General features: G+C 41.2%; 1 protein-coding gene across 2 annotated transcripts in view; it reads left to right on the forward strand.

The window, feature by feature from the left end:
• The window catches only part of PRELID2 (PRELI domain containing 2), a 59,529-nt gene that overhangs the window by 8,278 nt on the left and 39,030 nt on the right, over positions 1 to 12,221 (forward strand). For both annotated transcript variants that reach the window (XM_014533155.1, XM_005885997.2), the window contains exons 3-4: positions 1,230 to 1,303; positions 3,143 to 3,303. In XM_014533155.1, coding sequence (XP_014388641.1) covers positions 1,230 to 1,303; positions 3,143 to 3,303 — 235 coding nt within the window. The remainder of the gene's footprint in view (positions 1 to 1,229; positions 1,304 to 3,142; positions 3,304 to 12,221) is intronic.

A 12,221-nucleotide genomic window follows, 5' to 3' on the forward strand; every position in this document is an offset into this window, starting at 1 on the left:
GCACTGCAGGGAACTATAATGATGGGAACAATCCATCTCTAAACCTTTGGAGACACTCTGCCCCCAATGTGACATGTTCCAGAGCCTTTGGAGTAAACGTATGAGGGTACTTTTCATTACATGACGCTGAGGCCTCTGTGCTCGGTGAACAGAAAACTGTCTTTTGCTTGTGAGGTTATTCTCTGCACTTCCACAACTCTTATAAAAACATTAAAAAACACACATTTTCTCAGGTGCCTGCACTCAGTGTGGGAGAAACTTGTTATTTGGCAAGTCCTGATTTCAAGTCCTGATTTTGTTACTATAACCTAACTTCTTGGAGGCTCAGGCTCTTCATCTGTTCAATGGGAAAATAATAAACCTGCTTTTAGGTTGTTGTGAAGATCAAATGAGAGAACAATGTGCATATTCCAGAGTGGCAAAGGAACATTAATTATAATTTCCACCATCGACCAGGGCATCTTTGCCTGTAGGAGTGGCTCATCCATTTCAGTATGTGTGCTGCAAACATTGGATGAGATGGCAGGAGGAGTGCTGATCGGCAGAGAAGACAAATCAGTCTCTTACCCTGTCAACAGCTTCCCGTCAGAAGCTTGTTTGCACCAAGGTTCAGGGCTCCTGTAGCCAGAGCCGTGAGAAACCTCCTAGGAGTGTGGCCTAGTCACAGGAATTCACAGCGCAAACGACAATGCTTCAAAGTTTATCTTTTTCTCTAACTTTTTCTGAACTCACATTTATTGAGTGGTTTCATTCTTTCTTTTCTTTTCATTTCATTTCATTTTTTTTTTTTTTTTTTTTTTTACATTCCTGGTGTTCTGGAAACTTCCTTCCAAAACAGTAGTTCCAGTCTCGGGGAGTCTTCTCCTTTTTTTTTGTTAAACTATTCTCTTTGTTGGAGTTGAGCAGGAGGCTCACTGGCCATTGTCATTGGAGTGTTGACATTGATAGTTCACAGCAGTGAACAATTTGTGATCTTTTATCCTTGACTCTTTAGAATGTGCACTTGTGAGTAGCTGTTTACACATATTCCTTGATCACAGATAAGTGTATTTGGAATGATTTGGCCCAGAAAAGTGGTCAGAGACCCTAAGTTTTGAGTTAAATGTTTTGTTTGTTTTTTAAATTCTACATATAGGAAATGGAGATCGACATTCAAAGTTTTATTGATCCTAAGACAAGCGTACATTTCCTTAAATATTCTTTTGAGTGTAAAATTTTTCTGTTTCTAGATGTGTCAACAGGGATCATCTATAGAAAGAGGATTGCAATCTGTCGGAATGTGGTTCCAGAAATTTTAAGGAAGGTAAATTCATTTCAAAATGTTAGCAGCTTTGGTGTAACATTGGGTAATTTTCTAATAGTCATGAAAAGAGCGTTTTCTGATGGAAAGGAGCGTTAGAATGTTTCCAGTTCTCTTGCCTCATAGCTCTTCAGAGAAGAAAGGTCTGTTATATCAGCCTCAGTTTTTACCTCCTCCTTTTCATGAACCTCTGAGGGCCTGCTGCCTGGAGCCATTTTCACTGCCTTAGAAACCAGTCTGAGGTCAGGCATGAGAAATAATGCTTAAAAAAAGATTTTTTATTGGTTTCATAGAGAAAGGAAGGAAGAGGGAGGGAGAGAGAAACACCAACGTGAGAGCAAAACATTGACCGGCTGCCTCCTGCACGCTCCCTACAGGAGATCGAGACTGCAACCTGGGCATGTGCCCCAACCTGGAATCTCACCAGCCACCTTTCAGTGCATGGGATGACACCCAACCAACCGAGCCACACCAGCCAGGGCCAGCCTCAGTTTTGGCAGATGCCCCTGGAGATAGTTTTTTTCCTGTCTGGTTCTGTGTTTTTCTCTTTTGTGGATGACTCTTAGTGGACATAGAGCTGGTCTGCACTTATTTTAAAGATACCTTGGACATTTGACATCAAGTGACCATCTTTCCTTATCTGTCCATGGTTAGCTGTGACTCTTAAGTAATAGTGATCAGAGGTGGGCAGACGGTAGATATGTTGTCAGATCTTTAGTGGGAGAGGTAAAAGCTTCAGTTCTGTCACTCTCAGGGAGGACTGTTATTTCAGGGAGCAGATGCTCTCGATGCTCTCCGTAAGCCTTTTTGTGTATGTTTCTGTAAAGTGATGGTGTTGATGATGAAATCTTCATGATAGCAAATTGTTTTCTCTCCTTGAAATCCTTCAGCACACTGGTGATTGTTGGAAAAAAAGGTAAGTGGAAATTTTAAATCACATTGCTCGAACTGTAGAGGAATTAGCGACAAGAGCCTTTTTAGAATCATTAGGAAATACGAGGAGAGCATCCTGATTCACAGTTTTAAAAATGTCTCAGATGGTTGTTTCTGCCCGGAAGTGATTCTGTGTGTGACGTGGAGCCCAGCTGGGCTCTTGCCCACGAGCTTGGAAATGACATCGCTGTGCCATCTGCAGGAAAAATGGCGGCTTCTATCACTTCTGTCACATTCTTTAGTGGAAAGAAGGGTGATATGACAATGAAAATGAGCTTTCTTTTATTTTCCAGGTGGTAAACTGTGTTGCAATTTGTACAGCAAATTCTTACTGGCTTTTCCCGCCAAGTGCGTGCCCTGCCTGCCTTTGACCTATATACGTGCTTTGAATCTATTATTTAAAAAGGCATTCAACTTTGTGTTGTATCTCAGTTCTTAAATAATTTAAGGACACCTCTGACTTGTACAGTTCTGCCTTTGCAATTTTCCATGTCTCCTCTACCTAGGAAAGCAGACATTCCTAGGTATAGACAGAGTTTAAAATGAAGAAAATATTTTACCTGTATCGTCCTGCCCATGAGCCCATAGTGGGCCCAGTTAGAATTCGTCAATTTAAGAAGGCCATAACCAGCCCTAGAGGAGACGCGGAGGAGGGTGATAATTTGCTTAGTGCTTAGCAGTTAGGGAAATCAGGCCAAGGACTGAACGGCCTGCATAAATCCCGGGCCATTTGCACATCCTCACCAGCACTTAGTAAGGTCATAGTATGTTTGATTATCAAGGACTTACAGCCACATATTAGGATCATTTCTCCTCTTAATTATCCAAGACTGAGAGCACTTCTGGGTGCAGTCTTTATGTAGCCTGCTCTTCCGAAATTGAGAAAGCTGTCCTCCCTCTGTTGGACAGGTGAGCATTTTAAAGATACCCAATATCCAGTTAGAAGAGGAATCGTGGCTCAATCCCCAGAAAAGAAGCATGGCTATCCAGAGTCACTGCCTTACGTGGACACAGTATGCATCCATGAAGGAAGAGTCTGTCTTCCGGGAAAGTATGGAAAATCCAAATTGGTAAGATCACCTCTGTGTGTGTTTGCGTGTGTTTGCGTGTGTGTGTGTATGTGTGTGTGTGTGTACATGTAGGTTGGGTGCAGGGTTGCACAAATGAGCACATGTATTAAAAAGCTATAATGTACACTTGCAACCTATATGATCTTATTAACCAATGTCACCCCAATAAATTTAATAAAAAGCACCTATGATTTCATACTTACAACCTCTGTTTACTTCTCACATAAATTACACATTATTAATTTTTAATCACACAGGTAATTAATGAGTAGATTTCTCTATGGAGGGAAAACGGCAGAGCTCACCTCCTTTCTGGCCACCCTGTTCAATCCTGGTGTCTTTTGCCTTCTCCAGAGGCAATGAGTGTCATCACTGAGCTGAGTATTTTTCTTGACTTTGAAGAGATCCCTTTAGGTACCTACCTGTGTACTCACAAAGCCTGCATAGTATGGTCTCATATATCTGCTTTTACATACATGCTTTCATTCTGTGTGAACCGTTGTGCCCTTATCTTTTTTGCTTAATTAGACTGTTTCTAAACTTTATCCATAACATATAAATATATACGTATATATATGCCATATTCCTTTGAACTATTGTATCAACTTCCACCTTATGATTACACTGTATTCTATTTAGCTTTTCCCTTTTTGACAGATGTTCTGGTGGTTTCCAGTTTTCTTTATTATAAACAGTACTGCAATATTGATAAGGCATATGATCCTCATAAATGCCATATGTGAATGTTTCTCTAAAGGAGAAATTTTAATTCTCAGGTTTATTGAGATATTATTTACATATAATAAAATTTATTCTTGCCCTGGCTGGTTTGGCTCAGTGATTAGAGTGTTGGCCTGTGGACTGAAGGGTCATGGGGTTTGATTCCCAGCCAAGGGCATGCACCTCGGTTGCAGGTTCGCTCCCTGGCCCCGGTCGGGGCATATGTGGGGGCAACCAATTGATGTTTCATGTCTCTCTCTCTCTCTCTCTCTCTCTCTCTCTCTCTCTCTCTCTCTCCTTCTCCTTCTCCTTCCCTTCCACTCTGTCTAAAAATCAATGGAAGGGATATCCTGAAACAAAAGGATTGCATGGGAGGGAGGAGCACCTAGATAAAAATAATTGGAGTATACTAGCGAGGAGGAGGTACTACACACCTTTTCCCTCTTCACCTCGGTGCCCATTGTTTTTGTCATGCTTTGGAAGCAATAGAAACTTACCAATGCAAATGAACAGGGATCTTTCTATCCATGAGGGGCCTCCCATGGAATAGGAACCAGGTGGAAAGCTAGCAGAAACAAAGGCAGCCTCATGGTCTCTTGTCTTTCTATACCTGGCTCAGTTGTCTAACAGTCTGCAGCCTGCTTTATTCACACAGCCCACCTGGCTCCTCTAGACTTCTATAGGTTCTCATCCGATGCCACAGTAACTGGCTAGATCTTGGGTAGAATCCCACCTCTGAACTATAATTATATGCCTTTGCACAATTTACTGCACTTCTCTAAGCCTCAGTTTCCTCATCAGTATGAAGGGGATAATATATCCCTATCTCTGAGGGTTGCTGTGACAGTCAAATGAGAGTAGTCAATAAATGTTACTGTCTAGTATTACTACCTTTATTGTTGCTATTATCAGAATCTTAAAAATCCACACATCTTTAGCATGTATTATCTTACTGTTTATAATTGTTTCCATTAGGCTGCAGGAAGATGCTCTGTGTTGTGACTTTGAGTTTCTTCAGTGCACCATCTCAGGGTTAGGAGCTCCTCAATCCAAGAGGCATCGGGGGGAGGGACCCTTCCATTTTAGGTTCAGCGTGAGATTTGAGCTCTGGAGGGACAACATCCAGAGTTAATGCAAGCATTTAGCAGGGACCAAATCCCCTGTGTTCTGGTTTTCTTCCTAGTTCGTGCCGTGACTGTAGCTGCCAGAGCTCTGAGGAGCTGCCTGTTTCCGGAGTCAGAGATGTTGGGCCAATGCACAGCTTTCCCTTGGACGCTTGTCCCAAATTGGAGAGTAGAAATAAAAAAATAAAAAATTGACAGCCAGCCCTTGTAGGAATGTGCTTTATTTAATACTAGAGGCCCATTGCACGAAAATTCGCGCAATAGGCCTTCCTTCCCCTGGCTGCTGGCACCGGTTTTCCTCTGGCACCCAGGACCCAGGCCTTTGGTCTGGCCGCAGCGGAGAAGCCAAGCCTCTTCAGTCTTCAGTCATCTTCGGTTGTCTTCAGTCTTTGCTCTGCACCTGTATATGCAAATTAACTGCCATCTTTGTTGGGTTAATTTGCATACTCATCTGATTGGCTGGTGGGTGTAGCGGAGTGACACCAATTTGCATGTTTCTCTTTTATTAGTGTAGATGTGGAACAGGACACAGGCATTTGCTATTGCTAGTGGAGAATGGAGTACATTGTTTTAACACATTGTTTGCGGGTAGTTTTTATCGTGCGCTAACGGGTGGCGCGGGCCATTTTTGCTAATTTTTTGCGCAAATGGCAACGTTCAGTAAAATTACGATAACTTTAGTTTATGTATTTATACGTTACCCGCATTCTACTGCTCGTCTATAAAGAACGTATTAATACGTGTCCCGCGCTCTACTACACTGGTAGAAAGTATAAATATGTTTCCCGCATACAATGTGTTAATTTCTCAGAAGGCAAAGTTGTGGTTTCTGCCCTCTGAAACCCTACATTCTGAAATAAGCTTATTCATTTATGATCTGGGGTTTGCTTCCCTTCTTTAAAATATATGTTAGTTTCTTATTCTTTTGTTAGTTTTTATTGGACTGTGTGGGAATGTAATGGATATGCATTTGATCTGTCTTTAATAATGGACATTTACCTTATCCAAGTAATGCAATTCTAAAAGACAATCATCTTATAAAAGCATTTTCTTGGGTGTTGCTCTTTCACCATAGCTGTTTGGGTTTTTGTGATAAGTAATAAGGTTTCTCTTATCTTGAAGCAAGGTTGAAGCTGTCACCGTCAGTGGAGACTCACTCTGTTTATGATGTTGTGAGCTGGGGGTTTTGCTTTTGAGTAGCAAGGCCATTCTTCCATACTCAGCATTGAGCATTCTAATGCCAATGTCTTCACCTTCCCATGTCTTAAGAGTTTCTGCTTAGCCATTGTTGCCTACAGATCTGATTTCTGAGATTTCAAAGTGCTCAGCCTAGTAGAGTATGTATTAATCACATCTGATATGTTGATTCAATTTTTGTAAAATATCAAAAAGACATTTCTCCTGAAATACAGTGAAAGAAACAAGCCAAAGTCAAACTTTACACACAGATTAAATGAATGGGATGAGCAACTGTTCTTAGTTCAATGAATTTCCCTTATAATTGAAGTTACTCGTATGAATAGTCTTCATTCTAACAAATAAGGTAGGTGACATTTAGAAATTTTTGTTTTTCAACTCCTGTATTAAAACATCCCAAGTTTCGAATTTTCATCTGGTGAATCACAAATAGTATAATGTGCGTGTTTCAAGGGCCTAATTTTGGGGCATTTTTCCTTGTGTATCTATTTTTTTCTTACTCTGAAGTTTTTTATTTGTTTCCAGGAGTAAATTGGACATTTTGTTAACTTTCATGTGTTTAGCACTGGTCTTTTTAGTTGACTGCCAAACCTGCTTTCACTGCGATATGAAAATATTCTGGCTCTGTTAACTTTACTTCAGTATTATTTCTAATCTCTAATCCTGGTGATAAAGAGCTTGAGGGTATAATTATCTAATAGCCTGAATAAATATCACTGTATTTGTCCCAAAAATGACTCCCTGTGGTCACATTGACCTGGATTTCCAGGCCTTTTCCGTGTAAGTATGACATCTGGCCTGGAGCCTTCTTTTTGGCTCAGTAAGACTGCTCTCCAAAAGATACTTGCTTGCCTTTTATGTTTGTGCTCATGTACCAGGTCTCTGTTTTCCCATTCTGCTGTACCTGTACCTTCAGTGTGTACCTAGCACGGTACTCAGCTCGTAGAGGAGGCTCCGTGGCCATTTGTTGAATGACTGACGAATGACTATCTGCTCAAGGAGTTACAGATAATGGGCTGAAGTGGGCATGGAGGGAGGGACGTGAAAAGGGATGGAACCAGCAGGAGGGGCAAGTGCAATTGGGGAAAGTCCAATAGGATTTGGTAGGAAATTCGATGTAGAGGGAATCTGGAACCATTCATATGGAGACCTAGTAATGGTGTTGCTGCTTGGATGCTGGCATGCTGTTTGACTCTGGGCAAAAGGGATAAAGCTGGCCGAGCTCCCTCACAGAGCGATGTAAAGGTTTAATAAGATAATAAATGGAGATGTTCCTCACTTGGAGGGTAGAAGGCACTAGATAAATGAAAGTTGTTGTTGGAACTAATGGTGAATATAAATGCTGTGTTCAAAGTGGGGTGATTCCTTAAAGTACTAACTTTGAAAAATGGAGGAAGCTGTTTTATTGCAAAGGCTGGTGATGATTGAACTGGAAACAATGATGTTCAGCCAAGAGAGCATTCTGTGCCATTTCCAAGTAAGAGCTTTTGAAATATTTTAGTGAATGCCTCTGGATATTTTTTCATCCTCCTATCCTTTTTTTTTTTTTTTTTGAGTTGTCTATTAATGCAGGGCTCAGGGAGAAGGGTAAGCCTGGAGATAATTCTAGTCCTGGGGGCTTGGGCTGGCTCCTGGAAATCTCTGTCTTAAAAAAGTCCTCCAGCCCTAGCCAGTTTGGCTCAGTAGATAGAGCGTCAGCCTTCAGACTAAAGGGTCCCAGGTTCGATTCCAGTCAAGAGCACATGCCCAGATTGCGGGCTCGATCCCCAGTAGGGGCTGTGAAGGAGGCAGCCAATCAATGATTCTCTCTCATCATTGATGTTTCTATCTCTCTCTCCCTCTCCCTTCCTCTCTGAAATCTATCTATATGTATATGTATATGTATATGTATATGTGTATGTGTATATATATATATATATATATCTCCTCAAGTGAGGATAAAACAAAAAAAATCCTCCAGGTAAATCTGTTGAGCAGCTCAGTTTGAAAGCCCCTGATCACCTGTCTGTACCCTGTGGGCACAGGGGTGAGCAAACATCTAGCTGGCAGCCCTTTTGGAGCTCCCATTTGTGCAACATTCCTGCCAATCTCATAAAGCATGAGCAGCTGATCATCTGGCTCTCCAGCAAACAGTGAACACTTTTCAGCAGAAACACCCTGTTAGAAAGTAGCAAAACTCAGATTAGGGTCCTCTTGAATTTATGCAAGAGAGGAATAATCAGTGGAAGTAAGGATGAAGAAGGGAGGCTTGAGTTGGATTCACGCCAAAATGTGTTATGTTTTCTTATGGAGCAGATGCCATTTTAACCTTCCTTCCTTTCTTTCCTCCATTCCTTCCTTCTTTCCTCCCTCCCTCCCTCCCTCCTTTCTTTCCTTCCTTCCTTCCTTCCTTCCTTCCTTCCTTCCTTCCTCCCCCCCCCTTTTTTTAAGTTTCTTGCATCTGTAGTAAATAAAAAGTTTCAGTATTAAAAATTATATTTTAGTCCTGGCTGGTGTTTCTCAGTGGTTAGAGTGTTGGCCTGTGCACCAAAGGAGTTGTGGGTTCAATTCCTGGTCCAGGGTGCATATCTGGATTGGGGTTTTAATCCTCAGTTGGGGTGTGTGCAGGAGGTAATCAATCAATGTGTCTCTCTTGCATCGATGTTTCTTTTTCTCCCTCCCTCCCTTCCTTTCACTCAATCAATGGAAAAAATATCCTTGGTGAGGATTAACAAAAAAAATTACAGTATTTTATTAACCAGGCAAGGATCCCATGCCGAACAACTGAGAAAATAGACAGAACCCGATGACAGTCTAGTTAGTTTAAGGCTCTGCCTCCTCCATCTTTCTAAGCACGACTAGTATTAGTAGCTAAGCAAAGAGATGGAAAATAAAACTGACAAGCTGAGTTCAGTTTCCTGGTTTGCATTTATGGCTGGAATGCTCTGTGCTGGAGGCATTTTGAGGCATTTTCTGTGCTGGAGGTGGAGGCTGCTGCATTGAATATGCATCTGACCTCAAGAGGGTTGTAGCGGTGAGAGGAACTGAGGAGTGGTCATTCTTGGCTTGTTCTGTTTGATCCTCCCCTCTGCTCTGGGATGACTCAGCGGCCTCATGTCTGAAGTTAGGAAAACCCTCCAGCCCTCACATAGGTCAAGATTGGATGAATCTTGCTCTGAGTATTGTTCATTACATTGAAATAGAATGCTTCCTCTTTTTTCACGTGTATTCCATGTTCATAGTAGAGCCGTTACAAAATACACATAAGAAAAAAGAACATAATATGTTCATGCCCTCTTCAGGTATGTGCTCTTTCTGGTCAGTGACCCTAAAGAAAACCATATTCTGACCTCCATCCTTATAGATTAGTTCTGCCTGGGGTTGCTCTTCACAGGGATGGAACCGTACACTCTGTGCTCTGTTGTTTCAGTTTTCTTTTGCTCAGCATCATGTCTATGAGCATTATCTTATATGTATTGATAGTTTATTCTTTTCCCATTGCTGTGTAGCATTCCACTGTGGGAGCATACTATAGTTGGAGCAATTTATTTACTCATTTTTACCAACATGAAATCATCCTGTATGTGGTATTCTGACTTTTACATTAATTGATCATTACATTTGGGACCATCTTTCCTTATTAAATATGCCATTTTAAAAAATGATTTATTTGTGGCTGATTACATGTACTTATTAGATAAAATATTTTAGTGTGCTTTATTATCCTAATTTAGGGGCATTTGCAATATTTACATGATTTACTGTTATAAATAATGATGTGGTGAATGTCTTTATAGGCTGGCCTAAGTCCTCCTCTAAGATTATTTGCTTAGGCAGTATTGTTAGAGGTAGGTGTTATGTGTCCAAGGGTTTGCGTATATTTGAGGCTTTTATTAGATATTGCTAAACTGCAACATGCATTCTTAAGCATCTCAGACAACTCCCCAGGGCATAGCAGTTGGTAGTGTTGTGCAGACCTACATTTCCAGGGCCCAGTGCAAAACGAAAATCCAGAGTCCCTTGTTCAAAAATGGTTAAGAATTTCAAAATAGTGATAGGAGGGCAGCCCTTCTGACAGCTGTGCCTGTGCGGCCACATGGATCACACATCCTGGAAGCCAGCCCTGGAAGCGAGGCATTCACCGGTGGGACCAATATCCCGACACCTCCTACCAGACCAGTTCACAGACTGCAGGAGATGTCACCACAATAAGAATATCTGTGGAACCTTCATTTCCCCTCGGACACTTTGATTAAATTCCATCGTGAAAACAATTAGGCAAGGTTTGCCACACCTAACCAGTCAATACCTCAAGGACAGGCTCTTACTAACAGCTCTTGTTTTCCTGTAAACTGCTGTATTTAGGATTCGGAGCTGGCGATTCCATGCTCTGGGAATTAGTTCCTGATACATATTTCCTCTGAACTGTGTTATTTTCCCCAATCCAGAAGGAACCAGAATTTTAAATGACCCCAAAGTAGGAGACCGATGGTATAAACTGCCATTCACTTTCGCAAGGGTGTTCGAAATTTGAGCTGTGCTGTCTTTGTTGTGATTCCATTGTGTCCTATGTTGAATTATGTCCGGTTGGTCCACAGTGAATGAGTGAATGAGCCTCCTCTTTTTACATAATTGTCCGGTTACTGTGGGGCTCATCTCTCACCAGGTGAAGGCTGTCCCCTACTGACTTCAGCAGGTGGAACTCTTAAGACATTTGGTTCAATTCCCCTGACATAAGTACTGAGATGTACTATCACTTTCTCCCCTTCTTTTGCTTCTTCCCTTCTTTTCCCCTACCCTCTCTTCTTTGCTCCATCCTTGTGTTCCTAATGCATTATTGATTTTCTACCATATGCTAGTCATTGCAATTGGCATTGATGCAATGAAGAAGAAAAAATACAGGTACAACCATTCAGAAAAACATTTGGTATAAATCTATTAAAATAGAAAGTGTGCCTGTCCTGTGGCCAAGATATTTAATTGCTAGATACTCTAGAGCAGTGGTTCTCAACCTTCCTAATGCCTCGACCCTTTAATACAGTTCCTCATGTTGTGGTGATCCCCAACCATAAAATTATTTTCGTTGCTACTTCATAACTAATTTTTCTACTGTTATGAATTGTAATGTAAATATCTGATATGCAGGTTGTATTTTTATTGTTACAAATTGAACATAATTAAAGCATAGTGATTAATCACAAAAACAATATGTAATTATATATGTGTTTTCTGATGGTCTTAGGCGACCCCTGTGAAAGGGTCATTTGACCCCCAAAGGGGTCGCGACCCACAGCTTGAGAACCGCTGCTCTAGAGACTCTTGTGCACATATATACCTGGATGTATTATGCATATTTTCATTATAGCACCGTTGATAATAGCTCCAAACTGGGTCCATTCTAAATGTCCATCTTCAGTAGAGTGGATATATAATTTGGAGAATTTTCAAACAATAGAACACTATGCAGCAATGAAAATGAATAAACAATAGCTACATGCAATAATATGGATGAATCTTAGCTGAGGACTTGGGCTTTATTCTCTGCCTTAGTAAACAGCCAGAGACGACATCAGTGTGTGTGTAGGACACTGACTCTGAGCAGTGTGGGTGGTAGAGTTCCTGCTGGAGACAGGGACCCCATTGGGAGGCAGTGTGGGGTTCCTGGGGAGAGAAAGCCATCAGGTAATTAATGAGACTTTAACTGAAGAATAAGCCAGAAGTTAGCATAGTCCTGTGTGGAAAATGGTTCTTGGTAGCACAGAGCCTTTAAAGAATAATTTTTATTTATATAAAAATGATAATCAGGGTCTTATTCTATATAGTAAAAGGGTAATATGCAAATTGACCCTAATAGCAGACTGGACCAGTCACTATGAGGCGCACTGATGACCACCTCTT

The sequence above is a fragment of the Myotis brandtii genome, unplaced genomic scaffold (assembly GCF_000412655.1).
Source record: "Myotis brandtii unplaced genomic scaffold, ASM41265v1 scaffold95, whole genome shotgun sequence".
In the NCBI taxonomy this organism is placed as follows: domain Eukaryota; kingdom Metazoa; phylum Chordata; class Mammalia; order Chiroptera; family Vespertilionidae; genus Myotis; species Myotis brandtii.